This window comes from Leucoraja erinacea, chromosome 26 (assembly GCF_028641065.1).
Source record: "Leucoraja erinacea ecotype New England chromosome 26, Leri_hhj_1, whole genome shotgun sequence".
NCBI classification, from domain to species: Eukaryota; Metazoa; Chordata; class Chondrichthyes; order Rajiformes; family Rajidae; genus Leucoraja; species Leucoraja erinaceus.
In genome coordinates this window covers 9,943,618-9,958,892 of record NC_073402.1, presented here as the reverse complement: position 1 = coordinate 9,958,892, position 15,275 = coordinate 9,943,618, and the positions used below count along the sequence as shown (strand labels likewise).

Here is a 15,275-nt window from a genome sequence, read left to right as displayed (position 1 = left end):
GTTCTTTCGTAAAAAAAATCTGCTATTTCCAGCACTTTTCTCCAGCTGGTTCACCAGCAGCCTTGGCCATGTGCCCAGAGAGGTTCACTTCTTCAATTAAATACAAATAGGCGCTGACTATAGGCCCTGAAATACAAACAGGCCCTCTGCCCCACAATGTCTGTGCCGAACGAGATAAACCAACGTCCTCTGCCAATACGTAATCTATATCCCTCCATTCCCTTCATATCCAAGTACCTATCTAAATGCCTCTGAAACATCACTGTCGTATCTGCCTTCACCAACACCCCTGCATTCCCATCCAGGCACCCATCACCCTCTGAGTGAAAATGTACCTTGCACATATTTATTTTACCCCTTTCACCTTAAAGCTATGCCCTCTAGTCTTGAACATTTCCACCCTGAGATAAAGGTTCTGACTGTCTGCCCTATCTGTGCTTCACATAATTTTGCATTCTACTATCAGATCACCCTCAGCCTCTGACATTCTAGAGAAAACAATCCCAGATTTTCAAACCTCTCCTTGTAGCTTAGACCCTCAAACCCAAACAGCATTTTGGTAAAGACACAAAGTGCTGAGGTAATTCAGCATTCAGGAACATGGATAGGTGATGTTTCGAGTTGAGACGCTTCTTCAGACACTTCAATTCAGATTTCAGGTCCTGACCTGAAATGTCACCAATCTGTGTTCTTTCGTTATACTGCCTGACTCCAGCATTTTGTGTCTATTTTTGTAAACCAGCATTTGCAGTTCCTTGTTTCAGCATTTTAGTAAACTTCTCCCCAGTTCAGGGCCCTATCTAAAACCCTCTTGAATACCACTATTGTATTGCCTGGTTTGGTGGTGGAGGTTGATAAGAGGAGGCACAAATGTGTCAATTCAGTGGAGGAAGTTTGTTCCAAACACGATTTGCTTCTTTCCTTTAGTCATGCAGGCACCACCAACAGTACAGATAACTTTAGCCTAAAGATCGAGTGAGACAGCATCTATGGAGGGAAGGAAATAGGCAAGGTTTCGGGCCGAAACCCTTCTTCTGAAGAAGTATTTCAGCCCAAAACGTTACCTATTTCCTTCACTCCAAAGATGCTGCCTCAACTGCTGAATTTCTCCAGCATTTTTGTCTACCTTCGATTATCCAGCATCTCCAGTTCCTTCTTAAACATTTAGCCTAAAGATCACCAGGTGCAGTTGGCGGGCCTGAACTCAGTGCAATTCTTGTAGACAAATACATTTGAGAGCAGAGATCCCAGACTGGTGGATTAATTTACACACACTTTTTCCCACAGGAGATGGGGTATGAGCAGACAAAGCAGTGTCTGCACATCGACTGCACACAGCCCAAACCCCAAAGCCATTGTATAAACACCGTCAGCCAACAGTGCAGGAAAGACACAAAAAGCTGGTGTAACTCAGTGGGTCGGGCAGCATCTTTGAAGAAAAGGATGTTTCGGGTCGAGACACATCTTCAAGAAAGCTTCAACGCGAACCTCTGAACTTCACCCCATAACCAGGGATTTCCCTTGTGCAATAATGTAGGAAGAAACAAGGTGGACAATCTCAGTGAAAACATCAACAATTCTGGGTTGCTCATGTTCAGAAACATGAGTTGGTTAGAGTAAAACCAAATGATTCAAGCATTAGGTGGCTTTCTGTCATCAACTCACTCCCTCTTCTGCTGGATAGTTCAACACCCTTTCTCATCAGTGCCCAAGATAATTGGACCTTGTAAGTATACACTTGTTCTGTTTCAGCCATTTATTACGGGTCGGTGTCTCATAGAAACATAGAAACATAGAAATTAGGTGCAGGAGTAGGCCATTCGGTCCTTCGAGCCTGCACCGCCATTCAATATGATCATTGCTGAACATCCAACTCAGTATCCCGTACCTGCCTTCTCCCCATACCCTCTGATCCCCTTAGCCACAAGGGCTACATCTAACTCCCTCTTAAATATAGCCAATGAACTGGCCTCGACTACCCTCTGTGGCAGAGAGTTCCAGAGATTCACCACTCTCTGTGTGAAAAAAGCTCTTCTCATCTCAGTTTTAAAGGATTTCCCCCATTATCCTTAAGCTGTGACCCCTTGTCCTGGACTTCCCCAACATCGGGAGCAATCTTCCTGCATCTAGCCTGTCCAACCCCTTAAGAATTTTGTAAGTTTCTATAAGATCCCCTCTCAATCTCCTAAATTCTAGAGAGTATAAACCAAGTCTATCCAGTCTTTATTCATAAGACAGTCCTGACATCCCAGGAAGCAGTCTGGTGAACCTTCTCTGCACTCCCTCTATGGCAATAATGTCCTTCCTCAGATTTGGAGACCAAAACTGTATGCAATACTCCAGGTGTGGTCTCACCAAGACCCTGTACAACTGCAGTAGAACCTCCCTGCTCCTATACTCAAATCCTTTTGCTATGAAAGCTAACATACCATTCGCTTTCTTCACTGTCTGCTGCACCTGCATGCCTACTTTCAATGACTGGTGTACCATGACACCCAGGTCTCGCTGCATCTCCCCTTTTCCTAGTCGGCCACCATTTAGATAATAGTCTGCTTTCCTGTTTTTGTCTCAGCACCTACCTGCACCTAGAATCTTCAAGGAATCAGCCTCTGCGGCAGTGAATATATTATTGTTGGAACAACATTTCTGCGATATGTTGTCTACTGCAGACCGAGTGATTTGACTGTTTTGGTGCCTTATAACCAATTGTTGTAAGGGAAGGGAAAAATTGGGACTGGAGTCATGAGGTATTGGTGAGTTTACTGGCGCAGGGAACCATAGTGGGGATTGTAACAACTGTGAACAGCTTAATCCTAAATAAGACACAAAGTTTTGGAGTAACTCGGCGGATCAGGCAGCATCTTTAGAGAACATAGAGAGGCAATGTTCTGGGTCAAGTCCCCTCACAAGGACCTACAAAGCCACCTGTTCCTGTTCTCTACACCTTTGGAAGGAAGAATGAAAACACAAATTTTAATTAGTCAGACCCGCTGAGTTACTTCAGCATTTTGTGTCTATTTTTGTAAACCAGCATCTGCAGTTCCCTGTTTCGATACCTCATCCTAAATCTTCAGTGATCTTAGAAAAGTTGCAAATACACCAGAGACAGAAAAAAATGTCTGCTCGCTCCATGCCAGGTTTGAGGATGCCAACACACTTTCTATTTCCAGACCTTTTATAATCTGGCCCAAAGTCTTCATTTGGTGTGTGGACAGTATTGTGTCCAGTGTATGAGCAGAGATAATCTGCCCATTTAATTGTCATTGTTCCCAGGACCACATACAGGTGCACAACCTTTTATCCGGAGTTCCGGAAACCGAAAAACTCCGAAAACCGTCCATTTTTTCCAATGTTGTCTGCGCACCAAAGCTCGCGGTTGGCGCCAAACTTGTCCCTAAACGACCCACGGTCAACCCAGGTCTGTACTATTGTAGCGGCTGCCTCCTCACAGTCTGTCAGGCTGGGTGGTGTACTGAGCATTGTGTCACATCTTCATAGTAAAACCAGCTTGTTGACATTCTCCATCGCAACTGGAATGTGTGAGAATCTGTGGCATTTTCGCTCATGATAGAAATGTAGTTTGAAAACAGAGGAACGCTCAAACACAGTTAAATACTTCTTACCATCACTTCCCCGTTGCATTTCAAAAGTAATCTAGTCCTGGGTGCAACAGAAGGAATATAAATCATGGATTATTTATCACGGGAAATGTCGATACATTGACAAACTGGTCTTGCAACCCCAGCGACGGCTTCACTCTACACCACCCACACTTTGGCAATTCTGTTGTCAGGACAATCTGCTTGTGCTGTTCCCTTCTTTACGTCTCACTGCTGGATATTATCCAATCTGTCGCCACGTTGCATGTCAACGTGGGCTGCTGCTTAGTGCAGGAGCAGCCTGTCCTCACCTGTAGCTAACTCGATTAGCCTACTTACCTGGCCCAGGTATCAGACATGCTTGATACATAGGGTCCTGAAATCACTTTAGTTTAGGTTCAGAGATGCAGCATGGAAACGGGCCCTTCAGTCTACCAAGTGCACGCCAGCCAACGATCACCCGCACACAAGTTCTATTCTACACACGAGGGACAATTTACAGAAGCCAATTAACATGCGAACCAGCATGTCTGGGATGTGGGAGGAAACTGGAGAACCCGGAGAAAACCCACCTGGTCATAGAGAGTAAATATAAACTCCATACAGGCAGCGCTCATAGTCTGGACCGAGCCCGGGTCTCTGACGCTGTAAGGCAGCAAGTCTACCACTGCGCCTCCATGCCACCACTTTGTGGATCAACATCGTGTAGTCTCAGCCTGTTTAATTAAAATTTGTTTTTTCATTCTTCCCTCCAAAGGTGTGAAACGTCACATTGTCCAAATTACGCTCCATCTGCCAACTTCATGTGTTCTGACAACTCCACCCCTCAATTCCTTTCATTCCTGCCCCACCCCTTCAGTTCCTTCCTGTGATTGGCTGTGACTGTGTTCAGCAGAATATAAATTGCAGCAGCTTGCACCCAGAGTATTGGACCCAGTTGAGGTGAAACCTGATTGTTGGAGACGGACACAGTGAGTACCAGAGGGACTGTCTGTGTGTTGCTGACACACGGGACTGGCTGCTGGTTCTCAGTTTCAATAGATTGATACCTAATGAAATGAATTGGGGATTCTTTGTTTCAACAGGTCGGAGACAGGATGAAACCCTTCATTCCAGTTGTGCTTGTGATGTGCATTTACCTGTCAGGATCGGTCAGTGCAGGTTATTATTTTTTTCTGTCGTGAGGAGTTCCTGAGTGCAAACATCAGTCATGGTGCATCTGAGGATAGAGATACTGAGGAGCATGCAGGGCAGCAGGAGCCCAGATTCCATTCCCGGTCTGTGCCGAGGCAGTAGGTCTCTCCATGTGGTTCTGAGTCACCATCAGGAAGATGCCAGGGTCCCGCCCCAGCCTGTTCAATAGGACAGGATTGTGCCAACACTTTGGCAATACTTGGTGAGTGGGAACCAGTAAACTCATTGAGTACACTGTATGGAAAAACATCAACTCCCAAAGTTTGTTGTTCTTCCCTGCACCAGATTATTGGGATATTTGTAGTTATTTCTGGTGGTGAAGAACGTCCGGTTTTATCTCTTTAGTAAAGCGAGAATAGGAAGAGGAGACAGGCCGGGTGATACTAGGACCAAATGTGTCGTATTTCGGGCAAACCAGAAATCACTTGACTCTGCAAAACTTCCCCTGGTCTAGAAGTTGTGCCTTTGGTAAATGGTGTTTGTTCTGGCGAAGGTAGCACAGGGATAAAACAAAGAACAGTACAGCACAGGAATGGCCTGATGTGATGTGACCATGACCAGTGTGAACTCCTTGCACATGATCTGTTTCCCTCTACTCCTACATGTTCATGTGTCTGTCTAAATGCCCCTTAAACACTGCATTTGTTATGTTGTATCTGTTTTCCACCACCACCCCAGTCAGTGTGTTCCAGGCACCCACCACTCTGTAAACAGAAACTTGCCTTTCACATCTACTTTTAATTTCCTCCCTCCCTCCCACTTTAAACCTGTGGCTTCTGGTTCTTATCACTTCTACCCTGAGGACAAAGACTCCCCATCATTTTGTACTTCTTCAGTTTGTCCCTCAGCCTCCAACACTCCAGTGAAAACCACACAAGGGAGTGTTGTAGGGCTCTGGGAAGTGTTGGGCACTAGAGCATATAGGAGTGCAGCTATATAATTCCTTGAAAGTAGTGTCACAGGTAGATGAGGTGGTCAAAAAAGGCTTTTGGCACACTGGCCTTCATCAGTCAGGGTATTGAGGATAGAAGTTGGAAAGTCTTGTTGCAGTTATTTAAAAGATTGGTGAGGCTGCATCTAGAATGTTGAGTTCAATTCTGGGCATCATGTATTAGGAAAGATATTGTTAAGTTGGAAAGGGTGACAGAAGTTGAACAATGATGAAAAATAGTAAGATTAAACGAGAACTTACCAGTTTGAAGTTTGATCTGTCTTTTATGAGGAGTTACGATGAGGGATTACGTGAAGAACCCGCTCAGCACGCATGCACAGCATACTTCAAAGCAGCGGTGTGGAATCACAGACAGACACAGTTATTGAAGTAAACACAGTAAAGAAAAGGAGACATCAGTTTAACATTTTGACCCATATTAATGAGGGTGGGAGCGGAGGGCACGTAATCCCTCATCGTAACTCCTCATAAAATACAGATCAAACTTCAAACTGGTAAGTTCTCGTTTAATCTTACTATTTTACTTCGGAGTCATGTGAGTGACTACGTGAAGACTTCAAAGCTCTGTGATTTCAAACCGTGTAACAGGTATTATTTCACGCACTGCCGAAGTCCTTGAGGGAGGAAGTGTGTTATCGTAATCAACCAATGAATCTTTTTGTAGAAAAACACAATGGTATTTTTTAACAATAACAACAAAGAAATTAAATTGCTCCCCTGGGCTTAAATTAAATATTTGCAGTCTGTAAAATCTTTCCTGCAAATAAAACAGGTTCTGCCAACGACTTATTATAAAATTTCTGAACGGTCTTTCCACCCGAACATCCTGTTGTAGCCAGGATGTGGTCGATAGGCCATGGCCTGCTGTCCTGGAACTGGTTTTAAATAGACAGGCAGGGCACTTCTAGCTGCGTTGATGGCTCTGTAGCTGAGTCCTTCATCGTGGTGAAGGTTCGCCAGGAATTCCAGTACGTTGGTAACTGTATCTGTTGAGTAGGTGGTCCCTGCATCCAAGCAATACTTCTCCCATTTTTTGATGCTGGACAAGTGCTGTTTTTTAGTGGATGTTCGGAGGGATGCTGACATGGTGTCGACGGTTTGTTCTGATAATCCCAGTCCCAGAAGTGGTTTATGCAGAGTCTGCAACCCAGGAGTTTGATTTTTTTTTTTTTTTTTTTTCCCCCAGTGCCGGACACTGGGTGTTAATAACTCTGGGTCACTGGGGAATACCATTGGAGTTTCAACAACCATGTCATGGAGTATTGGGAACCATGGCTGCGCAAGCCAGTCGGGTACTATCAAAATACCTGAAGCAGAGTTCATTTGTATTGTGCATAGTCCCTGACTGATGAGGCAAAGGGAGGAAATACATAGAAGAAGAATTTCCCCAATCCAGCGCAAGCGCATCTACCGCTGCTGCCTCAGGGTCTGGTTCCCAAGCGACATACATAGGTACCTGGTGATTTAGCCTCGATGCAAATAAATTGATATCTGGCGTGCCATATTGCTTGATAACTTTTGCGAAATTTTTTGGGGGGTTTTACCATCCATTCGATGTTGTCATTAAATTTACGTGACCTGGTGTCTGCCACTGTATTTAGCTTACCTGGCAGGTAAGTTGCTGATAGCCAAATGAGCCTATCGACACACCATTGCCAAATTGTGTTGACCAACTTGTCGCATGATACCGATTTTATGCCATCCATATGGTTAATGTAGGCCACCACCGTAGTATTTATATATTTGTAACCGTACATGCAAGTGATGCATATTTGTGCATATGCTTTAAACCATAAAAGTCGCCCATCTCTAGATAATTAATGCCCAGTGTAAGTGGTAATGATGACTCCGGGTTAGTCCATCTATTACCTGTGCTGGATATAGAGTTAATTGCTCCCCAGCTTTGAGCACTGGCATCTGTTTGGATAACTAACATAGGGTTAGTGATGATAATAGGGCTGTAAACTATGCCAAACGTTTTTTGCACACCACTATAGTTCTGATATTGCTTCAGTGGGTAACTTCATGACACGATCATAATCACCTGTATGTCGTTTTTGGTGAAAAGGTCCGAATTATGTAGCCGGAAAATGCTGCTACCATTTTCCCAATTACTCTGTTACTTGTCGAGTAGTTGGTAGTTTGTTGACCATTAAATTGTTGCATGATTATGCCAATTCAACTATTTTGTCTCTTGGCAATGTTACAGTCACATAGACTGAATTAATTGTGAAGCCCAAGCAGTCCATGATTGTGGATGGCTTCAACTTAGATTTGGATTTAAGACAATCCCAGGGTTTCGAATAACTGTTTTGTAGCTTATACAGCTAACATAGTCAATTCCATGATCTTGCCTACCATTTAAGATATCATCAAGATATGCAATGACAATATGTTTTTGTCTTCTGAATATTGCCAGAGCTGGTTTTAGTGTCTTGGTGAACAATCTTGGGCTGATGTGAACCCATTGGGTGACGCTTTAAACTGCTATAGCTGCCCCATCGAGGTAAATTTCAGGTATCTGTGATGATCCTTGTGAATGGTACTAAATAGTAAACATCTTTAAGATCAATGCTTGCCATGAAGGATCCTTTGGAATTTAGTTGTTTGACAGTAACAACTGTTTCCATTTTGAAATGTATATACTTAACAAACATACTTAGTGAAGTTAAGTCAATGATGATGCGACATCCACCATCTTTTTTGGGTTTAGTGAATATATTTGATACGAAATGCAAGGGTTCAGGTTTTCCCATGATACCCTTTGTAATTAGTCTCACCAGTTCAGCTTGTCCCTCTCGTTTCTTTAACAGAGAGGGGAAAATACCCTCTGGGGTGAATGTTGACCTGGTGGTAATTTTCCTAGTATGAATTGTATTTGTATCCACTAATTGAGTATATACTGATCACTCGTGATAGACTCCCGTGTGTTAGTATTACTCTATATGCTGGTAGGAACCAGACCCACCTACCTCCATGGTTATGGGTATTCTTCTGTTTCCTGCCGGTCCAACGAGTGTTGCACGTCGTCTGACGTGGCGATGACGTTGGGGGTGGCACATTTTCCATGGGGTCCGCTCTGGGCCCTGGTCTAAAGAAAGACTTTCGGTGATAGAATGCGGACCCCGAGCTTTCATCAGTCCCATATGGTAGACGTTGACTGATGGATGCGATGGGGTGCTGCTGCTTATTGTTTTTGGTTTTGCTCATCCCGGGGCCTGCCCTCATGAGACCGAAAGCTTGTTAAGGCCTCTCCATATCCTTCATATGCTTTGTGAGGTTTTTGCCAAAGAGCAGTGGGTCTGGCTCAGTGGCTGGGGTTTTGCACAACCCCGCAAATTTAGGATTTTATGGCAGGTCTTATGATTTGTTTATGAAGGTTGTGGTCATCTCCATATTGGTCCACGGAACAAGCAGACGATGTGATGGCTGACATCAGGAGCCTGAGGATCCGCTGCAGTTTTAGCTCCTGGTTCCGAATGTTTGCCCCAACGTGCCCCCACCTTTGGCAGTACAGCTGGCACTTTAAGGGACTCGCAGTTCTCTGGAGCTCTATACGCCTCATTGACCACCTCTCCTGTAGGGTCTTGAACGGCCTCCTGCACGTGGGTTGCCACGTAGCAGTCCACCACACCTAGCAGCTCTTCCTGTTCCTGCACCCCTTGCATACTCCCGAGATCTTCAGCCATCTTCTTGACCAGCCCAGTCCTGGTCACCAAAGCGACCCTCGGGTAAGGAGGAAACAATGGATAGAGCAGAAGGCACTGTGGAGGGAGTGCCTGAACTCCTCCTGCGAGAGCGCCCCTCACAAGCACGTCTCGCTGGAGCTCCTGCTCCAGGAGCCGCTCCATGCGGCTCAGGCGGCTGTTTCTCCCCCGGGCGGGTGGAGAGGTGTCCCCGTCCGACAAGTCGGAAGCCACTAGCGGGACGCCTCTTCCGTGGCTTTACTTCCAGCCCGCTGCGGTGTCGGGGAATAGCGGAGCACCGGGTAAGCGGTCCTACCGCCTTGTTGCTGCCCCCCCCAGATGGAACGCTCCTCCGTGGAGTCGAGCGGGGGCAGGTCTGTTCAGGCGGCTGTCTTTCCCCCCGTGCGGGTGGAGAGACGTCCCCGTCTGACAAGTCAGAGGCCACCGGCCGGACGTCTCTTCCGTGGCTTTACTTCCAGCATGGTGTCGGGGAATGCGGAGCGCCGGGTAAGCAGTCCTACCGCCTTGTTGCTGCCCCCCCCAGATGGAACGCTCCTTCGTGGAGTCGAGCGGGGGCAATGTTTGTTCTAGAGCCTATCTTCTCTGCCTGACAGCAGAAGCCTCCCCGTGAAAGAAAAACCCGACCTCAGAGCTTACCTGACGGTCCGTTCTTTCACCCTGTAGCGGGAGCGCCTGACTCCCGATGCGCCGCTGTTGCTCTGCTGAACGTAATGCCGCGCATGCGTGCTGAGCGGGTTCTTCACGTAGTCACTCGCGTGACTCTGAAGTAAAATGAATGGTCAGACTCATCATGCAACGGTGAAAGAAACAGGTGTCCTAAATTTTCTGAGGCGCAACTTTCATCATTGTTCAACTTCTGTCAAGGAGAAGCTATACTTCACCCTCGTTAGACCTCATTTGGACTACGCAGTTGCAGCATGGGACCCATACACAAATAAAAACATTTCTTCCATTGAACGTGTCCAAAGGCAGGCTGCTCGATTTGTTACTAACACCTATGAGAGAGAAGCGAGTGTTATGCCCCTGTTCCACTTAGGAAACCTGAACGGAAACCTCTGGAGACTTTGCGCCCCACCAAAGGTTTCCGTGCGGTTCCTGGAGATTGCAGGTGGTTGCTGGAGGTTGCAGGTAGTGGAAGCAGGTAGGGAGACCGACAAAAACCTCCGAGAACTGCACGGAGACCTTGGGTGGGGCACAAAGTCTCCAGAGTTTTCCGTTCAGGTTTCCTAAGTGGGACAGGGGCATTACCAAACTTCTGAATTCTCTGGGGTGGAACAGACGTGAAGCTCACCGTTTAACCTTTTTTTTACAAAATGTTAAATGGTCAGCTCGACATAGATTACAAGACCTACACCAAACCCAAACCAATTAGGAACAGACAAGGGCATTCAATCCAATTTGTGATTCCAGCTACCAAGACAAATGTGTACAGAAATTTGTTCGTCCCCCGCACAGTTAAAGCATGGAATAATCTCCACCCTACTATAGTTACCCAACCAGATCCAACTAAATTTAAGGCAGCTCTTTCTTCCCAATAACCCATTCTGGCTTAAGTCCTCCCTGCACCACCTCCAGTTTAAATTTCATTTGCAATATTTTGGAGGACCAAGAACCAATGTGCAGAGATTTACAAGGATGTTGTCAGGACTCGAGCGCCTGAGCTATAGGGAGAGGCTGAGCAAGCTGGGGCTCTATTCCCAGGAGCACAGGAAGATGAGCGTGGTCTTATTGAGGTGTATAAAATTATGAGAGGAATAGATTGGGTAAATGCAGTCTCTTGCCCAGATAGGGGATTCGAAAACTAGGGGACAAATGTTTAAGGTGAAGGGGGAAATATGTTGTAAGAATCTGAGGGGTAACTTTGTGATACAAAGGGTGGTGGACATATGGAACCAGCTGCCAGAGGAAATAATTGAGACAAGGACTAGCGCAACGTTTGACAAAGAATTAGACAGGGACCTGGGTAGGACAGGTTTAGAGGGATACGGGCCAAATGTAGGCAAGTGGGACAAGTGGATCATATTCATCAGTGTGGGCAAGTTAGGCTGAAGAGCCAATTTCCTCACTGTGTAGGAAGGAATTGCAGATGCTGGTTTGAACCAAAGATAGACACAAAATGCTGGAGTAACTCCGTGGGACAGAAAGCATCTCTAGAGAGAAATAATGGGTGACATATCGGGTTGAGACGCTTCTTCAGTCTGTAGTCTGAAGAAGGGTCTCGATCCAAAACTTCACCCATTTAATCTCTCCAGAGATGCTGCCTGTCCCACTGAGTTACTCCAACATTTTGTAGTTTTATTATCCACGTTTATCCCAACTCTCTCTGTGCCTAGTGTGCACCAATGCAGGCAATGTCCTGGTGAACCTCTTCCACACTTTCTCGAAAGGCTCCACACCATTCCTATAAAAAGCTGGGAATTATGGAGCAGTTGCCTACAATGACTCTGGGAATAACCAGCCTTTCCTTGCGTGTCGGGAATTAAGTTTCAGATCAGAGAGAGAGAGTACAGATCAGTGAAGGGGTTAGTCATGGCCGGTGGATCTGACTGGATATTTTGAAAGGACGGTCATCCTATTATTTACCTGCACGGCCACAAGTTGTGTGTTCAACTCCCTCATGAGAGGCTCTTGGCTCAATTGGAGGCAATGAAATTGGCATGAAATTGGAGGCAATTTATTGAGCTGGTCTGGCAACCGTTCATCTGGCAGGAGCTGAGAGTCACAATGAGAAGGTATTCCCCATCATGAATAGTGTCCCGCAAGTATAGTTTAGATTAGGTTTATCTTTGCCATGTGTACCGAGCTACAGCAAAAAGCTTTGTTTTGCATGCTATCCAAACAGATCAGGTATGCCATATAATCAGGTAAAATTCAAGTACAATACATAGACCAAAGTGGAAATACATCGTGCAGAATGTAGAGTATAATATTCTCAGTTCCTTAGACAAAGTCCAATGATAGATATGAATTGAACAGTACCCAAGCTTATGGAAGGACTGTTCAGAAGCCAGATAACTGAGGGAAAGAAGCTGTTCCTGAGCCTGTTAGTACGCGCTTTCAAGCTGTAGCTTCAGTCCAATGGAAGCAGTGAATAGAAGGAATGACAGGGGTGGGACAAGACTTTGATTATATTGCCTGCTTTTCTGAGGCTGTGTGGTATAGATGGAGTCCATGGTGAGAAATCTGATCTGTGTGATGGACAGGGCTACATCTGCAACTCTCCGCAATTCAACCAACTGGCCTTTAAACGATACCCCCATGCGAGATGTGGACAAACCCAATAACAACTGCTCCCAGTATACCCTCCCAACCTCACGCCTAATAACAATCTAATTTGCTTTATTCCAATTTAGTACCTTCCCTCAAGGTCCAGCCTTTTCTCTATTCAAAGTAATCTTAAAACTCATGGAGTTGTGGTCACTATATTCAAAATGCTCTTCCACTGAAACACCAGTTACCTAGCCAGGCTTGTTACCCCACACACAGTCCATTATTTTAACACATGGAACTACAGATACTGTTCATTTTTAAAGACAGAATGTGCTAGAAGGAGTAAGTAAGTTCCCTTCACAGGTTGAATTATCCACACTCTGTCTCAAGAAACCCTATCGAATTACCTAAAATATTCAGCCTCGACTAAGCCTTTGGTACTGAGCAAGTTCCAGTCAATAGTAGGAGAGTAAAATTCACCCACTAGGGCAAACCTGGTGCTTTGTCATCTTACAGTAATCTGTCTACAAATCTGTTCCTCCATCTCCTGCTTATTATTGGGGTTATTATTATTAATACTACAATTTAACAATCTAACTAACAATATAACATGTTACAGGCTTGAACGGGAAATCATTGATATTCGACAAGAAAACCAAAACCGATTTCATCAGGTTTCATGCAGCAGACTTCTCCGGTTTGACCGCCTTTACCGTCTGCCTCAGGGCAGGCTCAGAAATTGGAAAGGGTTACAGTTTGTTCACCTATGCAACACATAAGCGTAACAATGGACTGTTGTTGTGGCAAAGGTCAAGGTCACAAATATGTGTGTATATATCAAACGAGGCAGTTATGTTTACCCTTGCAGATATGACTGCTACACTGAGACACATCTGTGTGAGCTGGGAGTCTAAAGGGGGTGAGACAACAGTCTGGATCAATGGGCAACGCAGCATACAGGAGATTGCTGGAAAGGGTCGGGTCGTGGGAGGGAATGGTCAGTTTACTCTTGGTCAGTATCAAAGCTCAGTTGGTAAACCTTTTAATAAAAGAAATTCCTTTGTCGGAGAGATAACTGATGTTAATATGTGGGATCGTGTTCTAAACGCCAATGAGATTGAGTCGTTCAATGACCGTTGTTACAGAGGTGGAGGGAACATCATTAACTGGGGAACTACAGCATTTACAAAAGGGGGGGACTTCGTAATTAAAGACAATCATGATTGTCCACATTAAATGTTTTGGCTCCAAAAAGCATTTAAATGTGCAGAGGGGAACACAATCTCCTCAAACTACTGTAGCTGAATATGACCTTGCATTGCGATCTTTCCTCTCTAAACCAGATCAGTAGTAAAAGTAGTGATGTTGATTCCAGAATAAAGGGCTGTTTATGTCGGGGTAAGGGGCAACTCACTGTCCTTCCAGTTTCTCATTACCATCACTGACAGGGTAATGGCTTCAATTTCAGTACACAAGTCTCGGCCATTCTCCGTCACACATTGAAAGAGGGACGGGGAACGGGGAACCATGGTGGATGTCTACAGGGATCAGCAGGGTGTAAACCCCAGGGCACTGCCCCACACACTGACCCTTGATTGAAGCCCAGGGACTGCTCAGAACAGACAAGTCCGTCCTCTTTAACCAGACTCCCCTCCTTGTCCATTTTGCTGGAACCCTTCCTCAAATCCCACTGGGAATAGTTGGGCATTCCAGTTAAAAGGTGCAGCAGTGCAGACCGGTGACCAGGGCATTTGGTGCCATCTCCCTGACACACACATGTAGACAAGAAAGTGTCAGGGGCACGGGGGCGGTGGTGATGGGCAGACACGGACTGTGGGAAAGTCCCAGTGGTGGAGGCTGATCCTGACTTGATTTAGATTGTGCTGATTGGAATTATTACTGTGTCTCTCTGTATTATCCTCTTGATTTCACATTGTTTGTTACACCAAGGTTTGGAAAGCTCACAATGTGTTCTGTGCTTCCAGTGATTTGTGATGAAACTATAACTGCAGTTTCGTCAGCTTAATAAACGAGCAGCAAAACAGAATGGATTGTGTGTGTGAAATCTGTGTGTGTCTGGTCTCCAGTTAAGCATTATCAGGGTATCATCATTAAATTGACTCGTGACACAGCCCAGTGTGGAACTGATCCACTGACAATAAGATCACTTTAATTTGAGAGACAATGAAACAACCCGGGTGAATGTGAATCTGTGGATAACTGGGCCAAACTCTACTGGCTGGTGTCAAGTGTCGCGCTGAGGCCATTCCCACCCAGTAATCTCAGCCCTAAGATGCACCCTGTGGTACCACCATTGCCGGGATCTCCAAATACACATCCTGGGGTCCACACTGAGCAAAATATTACTGCAACTGGCCTCATAAATCAAGGGAGTTTCTCCTCCAGCGGCCTGGTGTTGCAGTGGGCCCTGGCTGGCTGATCACAATTTGCATGGAGCTATCAGCAACGGCTTGGTTTCATCCTGTCCACCACATGAAACGTACACTCCGCACCCCCAAAGGTCAGATCCATCCCACATCATCAACCCATCTCACCCTCCTCTTCCATCACAGTCTGATCCATCCTCAACCTCCCCAAACGTTGGACCCTCCC

The 15,275-nt window shown here is 45.6% G+C and overlaps 2 protein-coding genes across 2 annotated transcripts in view; one reads left to right on the top strand and one right to left on the bottom strand.

Moving 5' to 3' along the window:
- LOC129709651 (C-reactive protein-like) overlaps positions 1–15,275 on the bottom strand; it is an 85,506-nt gene that overhangs the window by 33,434 nt on the left and 36,797 nt on the right. The gene's annotated exons all lie outside the window — the stretch shown is intronic.
- On the top strand, positions 4,491–14,709 carry LOC129709652 (mucosal pentraxin-like). The gene is made up of 3 exons (XM_055656137.1): positions 4,491–4,570; positions 4,685–4,760; positions 13,282–14,709. Exons 2-3 carry the CDS (start codon positions 4,697–4,699, stop codon positions 13,896–13,898), a joined length of 681 nt encoding a protein of 226 aa, XP_055512112.1. The 5' UTR covers positions 4,491–4,570; positions 4,685–4,696; the 3' UTR covers positions 13,899–14,709.